Source organism: Echinops telfairi, unplaced genomic scaffold (assembly GCF_000313985.2).
Source record: "Echinops telfairi isolate 266 unplaced genomic scaffold, ASM31398v2 ScPeMD7_7468;HRSCAF=8506_0, whole genome shotgun sequence".
In the NCBI taxonomy this organism is placed as follows: domain Eukaryota; kingdom Metazoa; phylum Chordata; class Mammalia; order Afrosoricida; family Tenrecidae; genus Echinops; species Echinops telfairi.
Genome location: NW_022111369.1, coordinates 52,960,333 through 52,982,146, shown reverse-complemented (window position 1 = coordinate 52,982,146; position 21,814 = coordinate 52,960,333). Strand labels below are relative to the sequence as shown.

Below are 21,814 nucleotides of genomic sequence, written 5' to 3'. Positions count from 1 at the left end.
AACTTGTGGCGACCTGACACGAGATTTCTGAGACTGTAGAGCAGCGGTTCCCAACCTTCCTCATGCCGCGACCCTTTCATACAGGTCCTCTTGATGTTATGACCCCCCCAACCATAAAATTATTTTCGTTGCTACTTCACCACTGTAATTTTGCTACTGCTATGAATCGGGCAACCCCTGTGAAAGGGTCATTCGCCTCCCAAAGGGGTCGCGACCCACAGGTTGAGAACCGACCGCTGCTGTGCCGCTTCACGGGAGCAGAGGCCTCACCTTTCTCCCACCGAGTGGCCGGTGGGTTAACTGGAAAGAGAACTGACTACCTTCTTCGCCAGGTCGCTCCCGTCGTAAGAACGAGAGGAACCAGTGGACTGGGCCATGGGCCATGGAGGGAGCATTCCCTGACATAGGGGTGGGCCACGTGCTCCGTCTTGGGGCAGACGGGCAGTTCCCTGCCATGGCCAACGTTCGGGGTCTAGGTTTCACAGAACCCCCTAACAAGTCATCGGTGTAAGACGATTTTGAAGAGCGGGCCTGAAACAGTCACACCAAGGGAAGAAGCAGTTAACATTCAAATTCTGTTTACTTTGAATGTTACAAGGAAACTGATGATAGTCTCAGATCCTAGGTGGGTGGGTTTGTCACAGTATGAGACACCATTTTTTCCAAAATAAAATGTTGACAACCATGGATAGGCAAGTTGTTTGAAAGATCTTCAGGAAGTTCTTACTGTGTTTAAAAGATACTGTTAAATTAAAATTTTTAAAATGTTCTGTAGTTAAACCAAAGCAAGACCTTGTTTACAGGGATGAAGAAGACACGCTGAAGCCACGAGAGTCACAGTAATTAAATATTATTTAGTTCCTGGGCTGAACGAGCTGCGGCAGCTCATCCATGGCAGCCCGGCCTCCTGCTCTTCTCTGACCGACAGCAGCCCACCGTCCCGCGCCCACGGCCTTGCCCGCTTGGTCCGTTTCAGCCTTAGAGGGCTTTTAGTTTTCTTTTGGCCACAAGATTTTTCAGGAAAAATTCACCTAGTTAGGGAAAAGGAACACACACAATTAACTGAAAGCAAAGCACATCCATTGAGATCAGTGGTTCTCAACCTTCCTAATGGCGCGACCCTTGAACACAAGTTCCTCATGCGGTGGTGACCCCTAACCGTAACATTATTACCGTTGCTACTTCCTCACTGTCATTTTGCTGCTGTGATGGACTGTTATGAGCTGAGAGGTGCTGGGTGAAGATCAAGAGTCTCCTTCAGGTGGCTGTGCCCCCAGGGGGTTTGCTCCCGCCGACGACGTGGACTTGCTTTAACTCAGCTCTGCACAGGTGGTTCTCGTTCCTCAAATTTCAGTGGCCATTCTTGTTCTAGCCTCGCCGATCTATTTTTGTAGCCTCACCACCCCCGGTCTCTTTGGCCCCTTTTTCGACAATAACAATTAGTCATTCTTCTTATTATTCTTTTAAAACAGATTCTTATCTCTAAACTCTGCGTGCTTCTTTCTAGGAACTCAATATGACTGGGGTGACTCTAATGTGTCCACTGGCCTGCTTCTGGATACTTCTTCCACTCCCCTGCACTATCAGATTCCTCATCACTGACACAGTATTGCTGTTGGCAAAATTCATTTCAGGGAGCCATCCTGCTACATTATTAGCTTGGACCTGATGTTTATAAAATAGACCTCGTTGCAGTTGAGCGGACTCATCCGATGGAATCTCGGTAGCTTATTCCCCTCCAGGGAAGCCAGGGCTTGTCATGATAATGGACGCTCCCCCGCCTCCTAGGATGTGCCTGTGTGATAATAAGTCAGCTGCTTCGAGGGGCACATTAACTCTTCTCAGGCCATTAGGGTTCCATTTAGTCTTATCACTGGTGCAGCGCAGCCTAATGCTTATTGGCGAGCCCAGCACAGGAGGCCCGGTTTTATGAGTCTGATTAACATCTCTGTCATCTTACACACACGAGAGCAGAATGGCCAGGCCCATACCCACATCCAATGGCCGAGTAACACCCCCGCCCCCCTTCACAGTCCAGCCTAATAATGGAGAGGAGAGCCAGCATTTCCACACTCCAATCCATCATCCCCGTTGAATGCGCCAATTACCACATTTCTATCGTTCACTAGTAATTTCAACAAACATCGAAAGTTTGCAAGTCACGCCCTTATAAATGTTAAAAATCTTTCTTGGAATAAGTAAAAATTCCTTCCAAATGGTATTACTCTACTTGAGCCAGCGTGGAAACTGACTTTGGCTTTATCCTTGACATAATTTAAGTCTGACGGCAGCCTGCTTGCAGAAGGTGTCCAAGTCCCCACACACTGGCGGTCAGTGCTGAAGCAAATTCTTAAGAGTTTAAGCAGGATCCGCTGCAGTTCATTAAATTACCTTGAATTTCTTCATAGGAAAGCACTGATTATTCTGAATACATTTATTTTTGCAAAAAGAGTATATACCTATTGAAATATCTTTCTGATTTAGGCTCCAGGATACCAAACTGTCATTTACAAGATCATTAAGAGTAATATCATGTGGAAAAAACAGCCGGTTGTTTATGCTATGAAAAATTCTATTGTTGTAAGAGCCCCCAATAAAATGACTTATTTAATTAAAAAAATTTTTTTAAAAAGAAAAATTCTAATTGTTAAGTCTGACAGGGAAAACATCATAAACACTTGATGGACTACATTCAGTCATGAGTTATACCTTCCTGTGCCTTGTGACGGTCATAATGCTTTCTAAGCATTGGATTGTGTTAGGTGAAATCTTACACAGCAGACTGGTTGGCCATGGAACCATTCAGACACCAGTTGTACGAAGGACATTGGTTGCAATCCCTACAACTGGTCAGCTCACTCCCTGTTTGTATCCTGGGCCCCCCATGCCCATTTTGCTGGCTTCCCTGCGGCTCCCTCCCTCCCTTAGTGCTGGGCAGAGCAGGCCCTTTTGGTTGACCTAGTTCACTGTGCCCTGGAGACATTTCCCAGGGGTGGTTTGTAGGCCAGTCTATTATTTGGTTGGTGGTAGCCTCCGGGAGTGGCTTCACTTCCATGGTAAAACGGTAGTTCAGGTTAATAGTCGTGGAGATTCCCCCATGCTCTCATAGACCAGGATGCCTGGTTTATGAATTTGAATTTTGTTCTACAGTTCTACCTTCTCTCGTGGTCTGGTCAGAGGAGTTCGTGGTGGTAGCTACCATCTAGTTCTGCTGGTCTCAGGCAACTCATTGTTCACAGGGGCCGAATGGACTCATTGCTGCCCGAGTCTTTTGTTTCTGTGTTTGGATGGCTGCGTGCAAGCTTTAAAACACCCTAGATGCCACTCACCGAACCAAGAGGCAGGAGATCATCTTTATGAATTACGCCATGCCCATCAACAAGCCACCGGTGGAGCAGATTAAGCATTGGGCTGCTAACCAAAAAGTGTGACCCCCCAGCCTCTCCATGGAGGACAATGTGGCGATCTGCTGCCCACGTAGGAGCAGTCTACAAGGAGGCCCTGGGGCGCAGTTCTGCTCCGCCCCATAGGGGCTGGAACTGACTCCAAGGCAGTGGGTCTGGTGTGGGCAATGCCCATTGATCTACACGGCCACGGAGTCCAGGGCCCTTCGACTTCAAGGCCAGCGGCACAGTACTGGGAGATGGCTAAGGAATTTTGGCTATGGCTAAGGAATTTTCATAACTGTGCCTCAATGCATTCTATTATATATATAAATGTGCATGCAAATATACATGAAACTTCTAAAGCTCAAACTCTGCCACCGAGTCCATTCTGACTCCGAGTGACCCCTTAGGATGGAGTAGAACTGTTCCTTAGGACTTGAGACTGGACATTTTTGCAGCAGACGGCCGCATTCTTCTCAAGGGGCAGCGGTAGGTTTGAACCACTGACCTTGTAGACAGCAGCTTTGTGCCGAGGCCAAGGCTTCATACACATAGACAGGGTATAGACAAACGTGTAGGCGCCCTGGTGGTGTAGTGGTTACACGCCGGGCTGCCACCCAGACAGCGGTTCTGAACCAGGGGAGACAGATGAGGCGTCTATCCCCTTACGAAGTTACAGCCTTGGGAACCCACAGGAGCACTGCTACCCTGTCCTAGTCGGAATTGACTCCATTGCAGGGAGGTGCTTGCTGTCTCTTTGTAGTTATATGACTGTATCTGAAGGCATGTCCACAACCAGTGGCATAGTGGATTATGGGTTGGGCTGCTAACTGCCAGGCCAGTAGTTCAACCCACCAGCTGCTCCTTGGGAGAAAGATGAGATTTACAGCCGAGGAACCCACAGGGTGGGTCCACAGGATGGTTGAGTTGGCATTGACTTGATGGCAGTGAGGGGTTTTTTTGGTTATACCTACCCCCCACACCTATTTAGCATTCATGTCTACTTACGTATCCAAGCACAAATTATCACGACTATTGTTGCTGGACTGTATGTGCTATAGTAGTCACCATAAAACAAAGCCAAATCACTGCCAAGTACTTTATTCTGACTCACAGTGACCACATAGGGCAGGGTAGATCTGCCTCTGCGGGTTTCAGAGACCGTAACTCTGTCTTTCTCCTACAGTGCTGGTCATGGTTGTCCTTGACTCTGCGTACCCTCCGTGTCTTCCTTTGCTTTGGTCAGTCTTGTTACACTGACTCCTCCTGTATTGTCTTCCCTTGACCTTAATTAGCACATGGTGGGGTAGTGGTTATGTGTTGGGCTGTGACCCGCATGGTCAGCAGTTCAAAATCACCAGCAGCTCCGAGGGAGAAAAACTGGGCCTTCCACTCCCATGAGCAGTTAGAGTCTCGGAAACGCACAGGGGTCGCTGAATCAGGATTGGCGCACTGGCGGCGAGCTTGCTTTTTTACTATCTAGTTGGTGATTCTCCTTTTTCCTGGTAATCATCTATGAATGCTTTTTATGTGTAAACTATTGACTTTTTATAATGGCCACTCATACTGTATGTGTTTTCTTATGATAGACTGACTTCACTCAGCATACTAGCCAACAGATTCATGTTTTGCAGTCATTGCTTTCATTTTATTGTGATACTCCATTGTATGTTTATACCACACTTGGTTCATTCTGATGTTGTTTCCCTAGTTTTGCTATTGTGACTAATGCTGCCATGAACATCAAGCCACAGCCCTTAGTTCTGTCGGGTAACTTGGAGTGAGCTTGATGGAGCCCTGATGGTGTCACGGGTTACAAGTTGGCCTGCTAACTGCAAGGTCAGCAGTTTGAAACCACCAGCTGCTCCACAGGAGAAAGATGAGGCTTTCTACTTCGGGAAAGAGTTACAGCCTCAGCGATACCCCTCGGGGCAGTTTTATAAGGTCCTATAAGGTCGCTATGAGGTGGAATCAACTCAACGGCAGTGAGTTTGGTTTGGGTTTTGAATGTTATTTCTATTTCGGGCTTTTAAAGGAAATGTACCATTTCCCATAGCGATTATACCATTTTATAGTCCCAACAGCAGTGTGTAATGTTTCAATCATCCTACAACCTTCTCAGTATTTGTTTCACTTTTTTCTATTTCTTTTTGATCAATACTATCAATACCATAGTGCGATGATACTTTCGTAGTTTTGATCTGCGTCTCTCTATTGGCTCATGGTGAAAAGCAAAGCTTAAGGCATTGAGAACACCAGTTGAGATGTTTCAACAAGTGAGCGGAATGCTGGAAGCATTCACTTGTCTATGCCTAGGAATGTATGGGACAGCTGCCTCACCACGCAACTGGAAGAAATCCATATTTGTGCCCATTCCAAAGAAAAGTGGTTCAAAATGTGGTAGCTGCTCAACAGTATAATTAATAATACCACATGCAAGTAAAATTTTGCTGAAGATAATTAAAAAATGGTTGCTGCTGTATGTACATCAATAGAAAGTGCCAAAAATTCAACCCAGCAGTAGGAGAGGCTGTGGAATGAGGAATATCACAGCTGTTGTCAGACGGAATGTGGCTGAATGCAGAGAATGCCGAAGGTGTTTACCTGTGCTTTAGTGACTGTGCAAGAGCATCTAACTGTGTGGACCACGACGAACTATGGAAAACACCTCAAAGAATGAGAATTCCAGAACCCTTCATTGTGCTCACGTGGAACCTGTGCACAAACCAAGAGGCAGTTGCTTGACTAGAACAGGCGGAGGCTGCGTGTTTGAGAATCAGGAAAGGTGTGCATCAGGACTGAATCCTTTCTCCACGCCTGTCTAGTCTGTAAGCCAAACAAATAATCCAAGAAGCTGGGCGATATAAAGAAGAATGTGCATCAGGACTAGAGGAAGCTCCATTAATAAGAGGAACGAGAGAGGACTTGAAGCTCTGACTGAGGAAGATCAAAGACCACAGCCTGCGGAAGGATGACACCTCAGCATAAAGAAGACAAAAATCGTCCCCACTGGATGATAATAAGCAGAACAGAAAAAAACCACCCAGTTGTCAAGGGACACGTTTTGCTTGGATCCATATCAATGGCCTAGAAAACAGCTATCAAGAAATCAAATAACGGTATGTCCAGGGTGCCGTATAGCACTGATGAAGCACATAACTATCCTCTAGCTCTTTATTTTTGCCTCACTCATCTTGCTAGACCTGCGTACACACATTTGTATAATCAAGATCTTGGGAGGCATGAAATACAAGATAGATAAACCCCTCAGAAACAGTAATGGGTGTAACAATTCCCTAAGGGCATGGGAAAGAGGTGGGGAATGGGGGAAGGGGGAATTGATAGCAACGAATGAATGTATAACCCCACTCGAGGGGACTGAACAACAGAATTGTAAGTGAATGGATACATCAGAGGGTATAAGATATGGAAATAATAACATCAACAAATAATATATTAAGGGTCCATGGGGATGGTAAGGTGGGGGAGGGAGGGGAGTTGATACCAAAGAGTTCAAGGAAAAAAAGTATTGAAAATGATAATGACAGAGATTAACAATTATGCTTGATCTAATGGAACTATGGATTGTCAATATTTGTAAGAGCTCCTACTAAAAGGTTTAAACATGAAAAAAAAATCAAATGACGTATTGCATTGGACAAATCTTCTGTAAAACAACTCTGTTAAAGTACTGGAAAACCAAGGTGTCCGTCTGAGGAGTGCGGTGTGCCTGACTCGAGTCCTGGTGATTGCAGTCTCCTCACATGCAGGCAGGAGCTGGATTATGGTGCTGGTGAAGAGCACGGAGTACCAAAGGTGCCAGAGGAGGCATAGCCAGGATGCTTCTCAGAAGTGAGGGTGGCAAGACTTTACTCACATCCTTTGGACACGTTGCCAGGAGGGGCCATGTCCCGGGAAGGACACCATGCGGAAGGCTGTGAAGGACACTGACAATGTGGCTGAAACAGGGCAGTCTACAATTCTGTTGAGCGTTGGTCACTATGAGGTGGGATGGAATTGATTGCACCTACAACAATGGAGATTTGGAAGACAACTCATGGCTAACTGACTAGGAGAGATCCATATTTGTACCCATTCCAAAGAAAGGTGACCCAACAAAGTGCTCAAACTATAGAACAACATCATTGATTTCCCAGGTAAGTACAATTGTGCTAGAGATCATCCAGCATGGCTGTAGCAGTGCATTGACAGGAACTGACAGGCGTTCACACTGGATTCAGAAGAGGATGTGCTATCACTGCTGATGTCAGAAGGATCCTGGCTCAAAGCAGAGAATACCTGAACGATGTTTACTTGTGTCTCACTGATGATGCGAAGCAATGAGACTGTGTGCACCATAAGAAACAATGGAGACCCTTGAGAAGAACGAGAATTCCAGAGCACTGCATTGTGCTCATGCGAAACTAGTCCAAGGCAGCTGTGCAATGGAACAAGGGATTCTCCACAGTTTAAAATCAGGAGAGGTGTGCACCAGGGCTCTATCCTCTCACTATCATTATTTACTCTGTAGGCTGAGCAAGTCATCAGAGAGGCTGGCTTATGTGAAGAAGAAAGTGGCAGCAGGACTGAGTAAGCCTATGAATAACCTGCAGTGTGCAGTGGACACAACTTCGTTGGCTAAGAGTGAGGAGGAACAGAAGCCCTTGCTGATGAAGAGCAAGGATTGTGGCCTGCAGGATGGATTGTAACTCAATGTGAGGAAAACCAAAATCCTCACACTGGACCAATAGGTAACATCATATTAAAGGGCGAAAAGGTTGAAGTTGTCAAGGACTTTGTCTTGCTTGGATCCACAATCAATGCTCCTGGAAGCAGCAGCCAAGAGAACAAAAGACATGTTGCAGTAGGCAACTTTGCTGCCCGCAACCTTTTAGCGTATTGAAAAGCAAGGCTGTTACTTGGAGGACGAAGGTCCTGACTTAAGCCACGGCATCTCCATCGCCTCATATGCATGTGAGCACCGGACACAGCATAAGGAAGACCGAAGAAGAATGGATGCATGTGAATGGTGGTGCTGGGGAAGATACTGAAAGTCCATGGGCCGCTAAAAGGACAAACTGGTCTGTCTTGGAAGAAGTAAGGCCAGAATACTCCTCGCAGGCAACGAGTATTTTTAAGTATTTTGGACATGTTGTCAGGAGAGACCGGTCCCTGATGAAGGACTTGGTAGCGTGGAGGGACAGCAAAGGGGAGGAAGGCCCTCACCAAGATGGACTGAAGCAGTGGCTGCACCACTGGGCTCACAATTGATCCTATGAGGGTAGGGCAGACCAGGCAGCGTCACCCTCTGCTGTGCATGGGGTCACTAGATGGCCCCTCACAACCACAAGGGCCAACGATCAAACTTCTGCAAGTAGTTGTGAGCTATCTGAATGTCTTCATGTCCCTTTACCCATGTTTAAATTGTCTTTCTGTTGTTGATGTAGTACAGTTTTGAAGTAAATTTGAGAGATTAGATTCTTTACAGATAGCTGTTACCAATGATTACTATTAATTTTTTTGGAGGGGGCAGCTGGATACCAGTTATTATTTTTTTTGCCCAGTCTCGCTTCTTTTTCCTCTTTTGGTTTTAGTTTTTTGGAGGTTCCCATTTCTAATTTATCCTTTGTTGTTTGTGCATTTTGATATTCTATTCATTCCATAAATTAGGTTCCAGAGCTTTGCCTCTGTTTCTTCTCACACGAATTTTAGAGTTTTAGGGCTAAGATCTAAGTCTTTGATTCATTTTCAGTTCGCTCCCATCCGGTGTGTGGAACAGGTTTCTTCTACAAACGGATATCCAGTTTTGCCAGCACCATCTATTAGAGGGACTACCTCGCCTCCGTTTCACGGGCTTTGACCCTTAGTGGAAGGTCAGCTGTCACAGCTACGTGGATTTACTTCTGGATGCTCCATTCTGTCCCACTGGTCTCTGGGGCTGTTGCCCTACCGGCAACAGGGGCTCTGACCACCACGGCTGTGTAGCAGGTCCCAAGGGCAGGAAATGTGAGAACTACTATTTTATTGTTCTTCTTTAATGTATAATGTTACTTTCCTTTTTTTTCTCTCATCATGTTACTTTTTAATCTTTGGGATATGCTACTGTTTTCATACATTAGTTCAAGCTCCTATAATAACAGCTACATTTATATTATACTATTAGCTCATAATAAAAATAAGAGCTAAGATTCCAAAGGGTGAAAATTGCATTGTAGCCAGTAACACTGAAAATATCTACAGGGAAAAAAAATCTCATAGATTTTATTTTTATATCTGGGGGTAGGAGGGAGAGGAACACAAAGAAATGAATGGTGTAAGCAGTGCGGCTTCCACACAGATGCTTCATAGGGCTGAAATTAATCTAAATTGGAAGTTTAGTGATGTAGCTATTATCATTTCCAAATGAGTGTACATTTTTCAGGAAATCATATTAAATGCTTGACTGATATTTGTTATTTCTGAATAACCTATTATGGGAATAAATGGATTACTTCTGTTTTCATCGTTGTAGCTGAACTATAAAGGGAGAGGCTCTTCATTTGAGGAACAAATTTGATTTAAGAAAGATTTTCCCATCATGGTGCAAACCTCTTAAGGATGCCCAAGAAAAGAAACTCATTTATTTCCAAAACCAGAAGACAACCACAGCTATTACAATGTACCCCAGGGGAGACCTTAATGTGCAAAGTTATGGTCTATATCAAGTCAATCCCTGCTGATTAACTTACCTGCTTTATATGAAGAACGCACCAGAGGGCCACTTGCAGTATAATGAAAGCCAAGGTCATTTCCTACATTTTCCCAGTATTTGAATTTTTCCGGAGTAATGTATTCTTCAACCTAATTTAAAGAATGACTTCTGGTCAGAATCTAGAATTCACCTAAATTTTGACTCTACTAAAAATTTCTGTCCATGTATGCAGAATGGTCTTTACTTCCTAATTTATCAGCACCCCTCCTCTACCTTTTCTCAGACATGGGCAGTTAGGTGGTATAGTGGTTATGCACTGCTCTGCGATCCACAAGGTCAGCAGTTGGAGACTACCAGCTGCTCTGAGGGAGAAAGAGGAGGCGTTCTACTCCCGTAGTGGTACAGTCTTGGAAACTCACATGGAGCAGCTCTACCCTGTCCTATAGAGTCACCAAGAGTCGGCATTGACTGGATGGCAGTGTGTTTTAGGGAGAGAGAGGAGGGGTAACATTTTTGTTTTGTACCACATGAGCTACCTCACAGGACAGAGCAAGATGAGATTATATGTCTGTAATATCTGGATTAGTGTCTCATGGACTAGTAGACACAATCAAGAATTAGGAACAGCTATCATATTCTTGAAGACAAAGCTATGTCTTAATCATCTTGTTTCTTCTTAGGACTGCCTCGCAAATGGTCAGTACTCAACAAGTTTCTTGAATGAATGAGTGAAAGAACATCCACTACAGGAACAGAAAGACTGGCTTGTTTCTCACTTCACCTCTGAGCTCATACAACGCTAAAACAAATTGCAAGATCACCGAGCATGAATGAATGCATGCAATTTCCAACCCTTAACTTTGCGGACAATTTGGGGGTCAGCAAACAAGTGACGGTTTGGCTACATTCTGCAAATAAACTGGAAAGTGGGACTTGGAAACAGACGTGGAACATTAGCTAAAGAAGCCAGGGGCTTCTTAATCTCACCGATGGACAGTAAGAAACTTTCAGACACCAGACAGGCATACCTTCAGGTGGCGCTTTGTCGGCTGCATATATTGTCCAAACGTCAAACAGTCCACATCTGCCTTACGAAGAGCTGTAGACAGATAAAACATAGGTGACCTTCTAGCTCTTGGGACAAACACTGAAATGGTAGATCTCAATATAATGTTCCCAAGGGATAGTTCAGGATGGGGTGAACGTCACACTGGCCTATAGCGCTGATGTTGGGGAGTTAGGCCATACTTAGTAATTTAAGCATATTTCCGTGCCTGGGAACCCTGGGGAAGTGGTTCACACGCTGGGCTGATGAAAGCAAGGTCAGCAGTTTGAAACCAGTGGCAGCTCGTCAGGAGAAAGATGAGGCTCTGTACGCTTATTAAGAGTGAGTCTCAGAAGCTCACAGAGACAGTTCCACCCTGTCCCACAAGGTCACCATGCGCTGACCTTGACCCAAGGCAGAGAGTTTGGTTTTGGACGTCCTTCCAAATGGATTTCGTCCTGGAAGCTAGGTTTTGTGTCGGATTTTTCAAGATGGTTTTCTTTGATCGGAAAAGCAACACAAGCTCTGCGTGGAAAATTTGGCCAGCACACAAGAGCATTTGTAAGGCCCAAGAAAACATCAGACAGCTCAGGCGCTGAAACAAGCAGTGTCCACACTTGCTTTCTCCCAGTGTGTTGGTGGGCATTTCTCATACAATGGCACCCACACTGTAACTTGCAGTCTTGTACCCGGTTGGGCAGGAGTCCCAGCGGGGCAGTGGGTGACGAGCAGGGTCAGCAGTTAGAAGCAGAAAGCTTCATCACCCACCGGGTCAAGTCTTAGAGCCCCAGAACCCAAGGGCATCAGTTCTCCTCTGTCCTCCAAGGTCATGAGGAGCCGGAAACGACTCCATGGCAGGGAGTGTCCCGGGTTTTTATGTGCCAGGGGCTGAGGTCAGGATCGAACACATAGGAACGATTAAGACACACACGTGGTACAACAGACACAAGGTCAAGTTCCTTGAACGCCCGATGGAAGCCATGCTAGAACAGAGGGGAGAATGTTCCATGGAGGGCGCTTGTTAGGCCAGAGAGCTGAATGAGGAGGTCAAGCCATCCCGAGGGTCACATTAGGCTTCCAGAGTTGTGATTTGACCTCTGACTTATCAGAAGCTTTCGAAAAACAAACTGTCTGTAGTGTCATAACGAACCACCTTTCACCACTATTTGAACGTAGTGCTCTTTGAACCAATAAATAACTACGCCCAGGACCTTCAGGTAAAAGAAACAGTTCACATGTCAATATTTAAAAACCCTAAGGGGGGGGGTGTCTCCGTAGGAATCATAAAGTAAATGGGCTGCTGGGTCAAAATGGCAGGCGAGCCCCCCCCTCCACGTGCTACCCATGTAACAACGGGGTGAGTCGGGTGAGTCGGCGTCCCCTCCTGCGCCTGGGTGGTCTCACGCCCCGTCACTGTCGCCTGCTGCAGGGTGGCCTCTGCACCAGTGCCCCTTGGCTGGAGGAGCGGCAGGGGAGGGGGCTCGGAGGGTGGGAATCCGGTGAAACCCGTGGGCCTCCCTTCCCTCCGCTGCAGGATGAGGGGCTCTGCCAAGCGGGCTCCAACCTGAAAGCGGTCATTGCCCAGGATTTGTTTGTTGTACCTTTCATCGTTGCGTGGACTTGCTCATCCGTCTCCCCCAGGCCCAGCATAATGGACGTTTTAGAAATGACGTCCGGCCGAACCTCCTTGGCGTGTGTCAGGACCCGGAGGGACTGCTCGAAATTGGCCCGGGGGTCGCGAACTTTCCTTGGAAAGACCAGGCAGAAAACCACCGCTCGTTCCACCGGCCCAGCCCTGCAGCCGCGGGCGCCCAGGAGGGCCCTTCCGGACGGACCGCAGGCTGCAGCCCACAGGTGCGGATTTAGGGCCTCCCGGGGCCTCGCCTCCGTGCTCCCCGGCCCTCCCAGCCTGGCACACGGAGAAAGCACGACCTGGCGGAGGCGCCTGAGTGGACAGGGGACGTAGGAAGGCCTCCGTGGGGCACAAAGGGAAAAACCCTCGGTTTTGGGCACTGGGAAACTCTCAGGTGTCCTTTCCCTAAAGCCCTAGCCGCCCTCTGCTGGTGGGTCCCAGCACTGCGCCTCTGCGGGGAAGATGCCCGCTTCTCGAATTTTCACTGGGCAGGGTGCTTCTCAAGTGAACCCGGGGAAAATGGCACCCACTGGTGGCGGCATCAGAAGGTGTGCCCAGGTTAGCGCAGGCTTTGTGCCACTTTCAACAGCAGCCAGAGCAGCCGGCTTCAAGGCGACCGGGCCAGAAAGTTACCATAGTTAAACTAGCTCGCATTAGAATTCTAAGATATCATCTAAGTGACTTAGGATGCCTTTATTTCTTTTTTTTTTTCTTCAAATCAGAGCTTAATTGACAGGAGGGGAAGACATAAATTGATGAATTTAAACAATAACTGTAAAACTGACAACAGAGAAACGAGACTCCTCAAGTTGCTCACTGAATTTAAGCTGTTTGGATGCTGACGATTTTGCGGAAATGCTGATTATCTGTTTTAACTTTTTCCCAAGTCCTGTGAAAGAATGGGTATATGCTCATGAAAATCACTGTTGAGTAGTTTACTAAAATTAAAGGAGATGAACAAGAGCCACTATGAATCTTGTCTGAAGGTTAGAATAATTTTCTTTTTTCTGCAACTTGAATATAATCAGAAGTATAATTACTCTTCACTAACAAAGGCAAAGCAAAAAGTAGATTAAGGAAACATAATATCTACTTTACATCTTTCACAAAGCCTTGTCTTTAGAATTACAATCTGAACAATAGCTCTTATCGAACTTTTTTCTTTAGAAACGTATACGTTGATAGAATTCCCCAATGAAGCCATGTGGCCGGCACTTTCTTTTGCCAGGAGGAGGCTTGAGACGGAGACTACTGATGCAATCTCGGCATTTGTTAAGGGCTATTGAGATGGCCATGCCTTCGTGAGCCAGTTTAAGCAGGTCACGCGTTGCCAGGAGTGTACCCATTTCATCTCCGTCACCATGTGGGTGGCTGTGCTTCTGTTCACAGGACTCTGCTGCGACCCTTTCTATTACAGTCGGGTCCCTCGCACCGCCTCCTTTTTCATTTCGTATTTTGGTGATTTTCAGCTTTCTTTTTTGGTCAAACCAGCTATTTTTTACTGACCTTTTTTTTTTCTCCACCTGACCTTCTAAAAACAACAACAAAACTCAACTTATTAGTTTTGGGAAGACTGGTTTCCTATTCTCTTTCATCTATGAAAAATACACGTAAAAAGAATCAATAAACACTTTAAAAAAATGATGTGCCCTGTGTGCGTGTATGTACCAAAATGTGGATATGTGTGTATAAAGCACACACATATATTTGTTAAATTCATGCTAAGGTGCTAACAAAAGATTTTCCCGGGTTACTATATTTATGTTCATGTTCTTTTTGCTGACTACATTTCCTGATTTCTCTGTAATAAGCACGCAGTGCTTTTGCTTAAGAAAGAAAAGGAATTGTTCACTTTGAAAGGGTCAATTGCCAAGGCCCCCTTCATGAAAGACCAGAGAAGATACAGCAGGCCCACCTTCCCCGTGACTCTGGGCCCGCAATCACCTCTGTAGTTCTGGGACTGTCTCCACATTGTGTGCGTACACATCTAAGCCGGACAGAGACACCTGCTCTACTGCTTTCAGATCTCCCCGGAAATCAGGGGTAAGGCACTCCACAAGAATTTTTGGATTTCTAGAGAGAGACAAAAAGATACGTATCAACCTAAGGAAAGGGATGGACATAACTGTTGCTCAAAACAGGCACACTCAGCTCTCATGATCAGTTTAAGAAAGCACCCACAGTCTAGATGAATATTCAGATACGGAGGTAAGTTCCTGACTCTGAAGTATGCACATTTTCTGCAAACATGTACCTACAAGCAAATGCTTTTTTTTTTTTTTTTTTTGAGAAACAATTACATAACCTCCAGCAGAATGAGAAAGATTTAGAACTCCCTAAACATTGATACCCTTTGCTTTCAGGTAGAAAGCTTAAATGAGCTGAATTTACGTGGGGCACAAGATGCTTGAATTACAAAGGCAAATGCAAACCGGGTACCTTTCCTTCAAGTACGACACGGTCTTCGCAAAGTGCGCAGCGCCCCCGTCAGGCATGTCTAGAAAGGAGAGGGCGCACTGCTCAAGAGGACGGCACAGTGCAGTGCGACCCGTTTCCCAAAGAGCCACCACGCACTCACCATCTCGGTCCACGGACGTCAGGACGACGTAATCCAGACCCCACGCTGCGATTGCCTTTGCAGTATTGTAGGGCTCGTTGGCGTCCAGTGGAGGTGGCTTTCTGGCGGTTTTAACTGAGCAGAATCTGCAGCCTCTGGTGCACGTGTCACCCATCAGCTAGAAGAGAGATGGGGCAACTTAAAGCCAATGGACAGATGACCCTTAAGAACTTAAAGCAGAAAGAATAAAGCAAGTTACAAAGAATGCTTAGTTTGATGCTGTTGATAAGAAGTTTGAAACATTCAAAACTGAACAATATGGTTGAGATTCATATACACATGATAGTGGAGGGGGGGATGGTTCAGAAACAATAAACTCAGAAGTAAGAAGGAATCGGGAAGTGATGGGATCCGGAAGGGGAGGGGAGGGGAAGGGAGGGGAGGAGCTGCCAGTGGTGTTCTGCTCTCAGAATGGAGGGGAGTATCCGGGTGATTGTTGTACTGTTAGTCTTTATAACTTACACATAGCGTATACACATTCTTTGCTATCTGCTCAGTGATCAGTAAACATGACCTTAAAAGAAATCACATCAAATGGACAATTGTGTCTGTGAGTCTCTGGAGGTTAAATGGAAGGCATGGCTCTTTCTGTTAAGTGGTGAAACCAAAGACAGGTGGACCAGGAAGCCATCATGAACAGCGCTTCCACATCTCAATCAGAGCCCTGCCTCAAAGTAGCCCATGAGTAGCTACCAGAGAGGAAGAGTCGACAATGGGGACGGGGGTGGGAGGAGATCCGAACAGGCTGGAGTAATCCATCAGAGTTTTCCCCTTCTTCTTCTTCTTTTTTTTCACTTCTTCAATTAGCTTATTAACTTATTGTTATTAATTTGAGACAAGAGAGTAACAAGTGTCTTTGGCAAACAGGACTGAATCCTAAGGTTCATTCGTTTTAAACCAATGCGTGTTGTGGTTTTTACGTTCTTTTTTGTTTTTTTTTCTTTTTTAACATTTTATTAGGGGCTCATACAACTGTTATCCCAATCCATACACACATCAATTGTGTAAAGCGCATTTGTACATCGTTTCTCCCCTTCTTTTTTAAATCTCTCAAAATACCTATGTTATGGAAAATCTGATCAGTGGTTCATCATGGACATTTAGAATTCCCCAGTGAAGCCACCTGGGAGACACAAAATAGTCCTTGAAACTTTTTGAAACGAAGGTTTCCATGTTTGGGGCTGGTCTTACCATGATCGTGGCTGTGGCTGTAGCGTATTCTCCGCCTCCCCAACACTCGCCAATATTGGGACAGCGGGCCTCCTCACACACCTGTGAACAAAGAGGCCAGAAGAGCACCGCGATGTTGAAAATGTCACCAGTTGAGCCACCAGTGAGCAGGCATTTTCAACTGCGTATTCTTTGTACATATTGATGAAAAATATTCACTATTCAAAAAATGCTGTTAAATTGCAAAATCCTATGTAGATCCAGAAGGTTCCATTTTAAAATGAAATGTTATATGAATGTATATATTCTAAATGCACACGTAGAAAAGTCTGGAAGTCTGAACTGTAAAAACGGTGTGATTATTTGAGAGTGTATATGTGACATAGTCTCACATTCAATTTATACTCTTTCTGATGAGCATGTATTTTGTTTGAGAAATAAATTAAGAACAAGAACAACAACAATAACGAAAACACCCCCTTTTCCCAAGATGCAGAAAAATGGCATTTTTATAGGGGGTACCATTAAATGAGAGGTTCAGAAATACAATGACCTTTTCTCTTTAGCAAGGAAAATGATTTTAAATTTATGTCTATTACCGATAATGACATAACACGAAATCTTTTTATTCACCTTCCCTGCTTTGTTACTCACATATTGAATATTCATCTTTAAGTCACCTGTGCCTAGAAGCACTCTGGCTTTGGTAAAGAGGGACGGGAACACTTGAGCACACTTACAGTATGAAGATTTAAGTTCCGCAATGTATTTTTCAGCTTGTTGTAATTTTTTCCTATGGGAATCTCTGTCTTAAGCCATGGCGGCAATCTTAACCTAAGGAAAACCAAACATGACCACCTGTTAGCAAATACACAGCTGCATAACCACGCGGCTTGGTGGCTACCCTGGCTCTATCACCATCCCTAATTAAGAATTCCCCCTTAAACGTGGATTCAGAGAAGCAAATTTAGACTTTTTCAAACTACTTTAAGAAATACTAATAACAAAGTCTAACAGGGTACGATTCCCCTGGTCTACCTTTTTGCGCAGCTACTCAAAACCAAACCAATCTCACTGGCATCGAGTCACTTCTGACGCATAGTGGTCCCGCAGGACAGAGCGGAGCTGCCTCTCAGGGTTTCCAAAATTGTGACTCTTTACAGCAGCCAAAAGCGTCCTCTTTCTCCCGTGGGGTGGGCTGGTGGTTTCAAACTGCTGACTCTGGACAGCAGCCCGGAGTGTAACCACTACTCCACCAGGAATGTAGCCTTCACTATGGACGGACTCAATGAGTCCGTCAAAAGCCTGACTAAAAAAAGAAGGAGCTGTCTTTGACCCGCTCATTCCCCGGTGAATAAAACCGCCCCCAAGGTGCAATGCTTGTTCAGAGGCGATAGCACATAGCCTGCATTTTCCGGTGGAGCTCTAGTGGCTCCAAGGGTCCAGAGCTCTCACCGAAAGGTTGACTGTCCCAATCAAGTTGGCAGTTTGAACCCACCCAGAGGCTCCCTGGGAGAAAGTCGAGAAAGCCCGCAGGGACAGTCCCACTGCCATAAAGCGTGCTACCAGCTGAAAACCATTCAGAGTCAACAACCACCAAATGGAAAAGAGCTATGCCTTAGAGGAGACTCTAGGCATCCTCAGGTTCCCCATGGATTTCCGCTCTTTTGGGATCTAGAAATTGTTGGATGAAAATATCTCCCCAAACAGTTTGCCATTGCACAAAATCCCCTCACCATTCTTTTGAATTAAAGCAAGGTTTCCAGAGAGAGTCACCTATAAACTGATTGGGAGAGGCAGCAAATTAGATCATCAGACTGAGTAACAACTAGAAATGTGTAACGGACCAAGTGAAACGTTGATCACTAGTTGAGTGAGGAAACTCGGTGTTGGGAAGAACATAGGAGATGGTGGTGTAGACCGGTGAGGGCTCCTAGAAGGGGGAAGAACAGCTGCCACAGGGGACGCAGAAGACAAAGACTATCCCTCACTTTCAGTCACTGGCCTGTTCTGCTGTGCTTTCATCTGCCATCGCTTCTTCCTAATGACTTAAACTAAATGGAACAAGTCTGAAATTAAAGAAATACACTAGACCTTGCTTACACCTGGGAATAGGAGCAAGGAGGAATTGAGACATGAAAATTATCTCAAATTTTCGACTACCTTTCTCCTTTCTGGCGTTTTAAGTTTCCCTTATAGTCATCCCAGGCACTCTTGTCTGCAAGATCGCCGGATACAAAATCTTGAAGGTCTGGTCCATTCTGTAGAAATTTCTTCTTTTCATCTGGCAGGGAACTTAATGTTCGGCCAGGGCTGCATAAATATCGTCCCAAAACCTAGAGAAAGAGTTCATTATACTATTTAGCTTATTAAGGATGGTTTTGTTTTAACCCATAGTGCTGTCTAAAACAGGGTAAAAACAGAGAACTTGCCCAGAAATAATGGCTGACCATTCAGAAACTCTATGAGAAGCTCAGATGGATTCAGGCTCAAAGATATCAGCTGGACCTTGGCTCAGAGCAGAGAATACCAGAGGGATGTTTACTTGTGTTTCATCGACTATGCAAAGGTATTTATTTGTTCAACTGTTGGATCATAATAAGCTATGGGTAGCATTGAGAAAAATGGGAATTCTAGAACGTCATTGTGCTCATGAACATCCTACCCAGGGACCAAGAGACAATTGTGCAAATAGAGCAAGGGAATGCTGAGTGGTTAAAAAGCAGGAAGGATGTGGGTCAGGGTTGTGCCCTTTCACTATATTCAATCTGTCTGCTAAGCAGATAATTCCAGAAGATGGGCCATCTGAAGAGGAGCATGGCATGGGGTTGGAGGGAGACTCACTAACACGACATGACATGCAGGTGACACAAGGCTTGCTTGTTGAGAGTAAAGAGGACTTGATGGCCTCATATGCATGTGAAAGTTGGACATTGACTAAAGAAGATCCAAAAGAATCAACACATTTAAATTATGGTGCTGGTGAAAAGTATTGAAAATACTGTGGACTGCCTACAGAATAAACAAATCTGTCTTGGAAGAAGTACAGCCAGCATGCTCCTTGGAAGCAAGGATGGCAAGGCCACATCTCATATACTTTGGATACGTTATCAGGAGAGACCAGGTCTGGAAAAGGACATTAAGCTTGGTAAAATAGACCAGTAGCAAAAAACGAAGAAGACCCTTGACATGCTGGATTGAGGAAGTGGTTGCAATATTGGCCCCAAAGATTACAATAATTGTGAAGAAGGCACAGGATTGTGCACATTCCATGCTACTGTACACAGTGGCGCCGTCAGTCGTACCCAGCTCTGCAGCATTTAACAACATAAGGAACCTGGCTGGGTACTAAGTTTGGCTACTAATTGCAAGGTCAGTTTGAACCTGACCATCCCTCCACGGCAGAGAGATGAGGCAGCTTCCTGCTGTGATAAAGCCTTAACAGCCTTGGAAAACCCAGAGGGTCAGTCCTAGTCTGTCCTCTATGGTGGCTGAGATGGAATCCACTCCATGGCTGTGGGTTGGGTTTTGGTTACTTCTCTAAGTTGGGAATCTAAGAGTAAAGATAATGCAAAGGAGAGCAAACCAAAGCCTTAAAAAGAACGGGAGTTCCTGGTTATTGCTTATTGCTAACTTTGGGGAAGATCTGGAAACCTTTTGCTGTGGTTAGCTTATGTCACAAGTAGAACCTGAAATGATGTTTCTGTGCTTGAACATGAGAGCCACTTATTGAAGGACTAGACATGTGTGCAATATAAAGAATCCGGGTATTTGGCCTCTAGATTTGAACAAGCATGTGTACAAGTTATCTAAGACCTTGCAAAGTTCAATGGAATGAACCATTGCAGAGAAACATTTAACAAGAGTGCCTGTCAGGGTGTGGTCCGATGGGTACTGCGCTGGTCCATGCCCCTGGCTAAAAAAGCCTAGAGAGCGCCTAAGGCTGTCCGCAATGGGCCATTTAGCAAGTCCCGGTATTACCGGGGCTGCAGTCTGAGGTTCAGTCTGCCGGTCAACTGGCGCTTAACTATTTGCGCCACCCAGGGATTCCTGTTGAGCCCAATATAATGTACTTCTTTGGAGTGTTCAGGCTGTGCCTCGACAAATACAAAAACAAAGCACTGTGATCAGTAGAAAACAAGTCCTCAACGTTGAAAAGGAACCAAGAGCAGAGCCTCTTGCTTATGGAATTTTAGGAGGACTGAATACGGCACATGAAAAATGTTGACAATCTGTCATCGGACATTTCGAGGGGATGAAAGGACAGACTCCCCGCACCCCACCCTGCTCTGGCCCTGCCACTTACCGGGGGTGCCAGGGTGCGAGCGGCTCCTCCGCAGCGTAGAGACATCCTGTCGTAAGGTTTAGCGAGGTCCGGAGGCCAAGGAATAAACAGAAGCCCGGGAGAAGACAGATCGACACACCGTCGCTCGATTTGTGACGGACTGTTCAAGATACCACGGTGCCTCAGAGAGTTGAATTAATCTGCAATCAGCTGCTTTAGCCTTAAAGGCGTCGCGCACTCATGACGCAATACGTAGGTCTTTACGGACTACAAAAGCGTGATGACGAAATACGTTCTCTCTTTGCCGCATCTACTGCGAGGTAAGGGGCTTTATGAATTCCACGGGCCCGGGGAATCTGAAGCCATCGGCTCTTGCAAAGCCGTCGGCGCGAATCTGGCGCAAGCATCAATTATTTGTGGTTCTTCCCCTGCGCGGCGAGCGCAATATCGGCCTGGCGGCGCCAAGATTTGGACCCCGTTCTGGCTTTTTAGGCCCTTATCCTCGTCTTCTCAGCTATTCCGGGATGGCCAGGCTGGATGGGACTCTTCGGCCTGGACAAAAAAAGGGCCCCGACTTGACGTCCACAGGCCAGAGCTCCTAACGCTGTTTAGAGGCCGCGCCTCCCGCGGGCAAGCGTACCAGTGTCTTGGGCGTTGGTTCCTCTCCCCCGGAATCTTGGTCGGAGCGGGCGCCGGCGCGGTGTTTAGATCGCAAAGCGGCCCTGAGCCCGCTTTCTTACCTCCGCTGTTTGTTTCAGAATGAAGACCATTCTCAGCAACCAGACTGTCGACATTCCAGAGAATGGTAGGCACTTACTTAACTTTTGTTTTACTCTTGCCCCGTCAATTGCTCGTGTTCTGCGTCCTCACGAATGCACTTTCTGTTGTAGTGGACATTTCCCTGAAGGGGCGCACGGTCATCGTGAAGGGCCCCAGAGGAACCCTGCGGAGGGACTTCAATCACATCAACGTAGAACTCAGCCTCCT

At 45.9% G+C, this 21,814-nt stretch overlaps 2 protein-coding genes across 3 annotated transcripts in view; one reads left to right on the top strand and one right to left on the bottom strand.

Annotated features, from left to right (window-relative positions):
* Positions 1 to 834: 834 nt before the first annotated feature.
* Positions 835 to 20,999, bottom strand: LIAS (lipoic acid synthetase). 2 transcript variants are annotated; one of them, XM_004703164.4, is made up of 11 exons: positions 20,849 to 20,996; positions 18,706 to 18,878; positions 17,283 to 17,376; positions 16,564 to 16,644; positions 15,334 to 15,490; positions 15,195 to 15,252; positions 14,700 to 14,828; positions 12,724 to 12,869; positions 11,106 to 11,176; positions 10,115 to 10,226; positions 835 to 1,031 (listed from the first exon to the last, which is right to left on the bottom strand). In XM_004703164.4, the coding sequence occupies exons 1-11, from the start codon at positions 20,891 to 20,893 to the stop codon at positions 979 to 981; spliced, it is 1,119 nt and encodes a 372-aa protein (XP_004703221.1). In that variant the 5' UTR covers positions 20,894 to 20,996; the 3' UTR covers positions 835 to 978. The 2 variants fall into 2 exon arrangements, with proteins under 2 accessions (XP_004703221.1, XP_012860325.1); XM_013004871.2 differs by lacking the exons at positions 835 to 1,031; positions 10,115 to 10,226; positions 11,106 to 11,176; ... (3 more) ...; positions 15,334 to 15,490; positions 17,283 to 17,376 and having other exon boundaries at positions 16,560 to 16,644; positions 20,849 to 20,999.
* Positions 21,000 to 21,530: 531 nt separating this feature from the next.
* Positions 21,531 to 21,814, top strand: part of RPL9 (ribosomal protein L9) — a 3,103-nt gene continuing 2,819 nt past the window's right edge. Inside the window, exons 1-2 of the mRNA XM_004703346.2 lie at positions 21,531 to 21,632; positions 21,718 to 21,807. Coding sequence (XP_004703403.1) covers positions 21,587 to 21,632; positions 21,718 to 21,807 — 136 coding nt within the window. The 5' untranslated portion in view covers positions 21,531 to 21,586. The remainder of the gene's footprint in view (positions 21,633 to 21,717; positions 21,808 to 21,814) is intronic.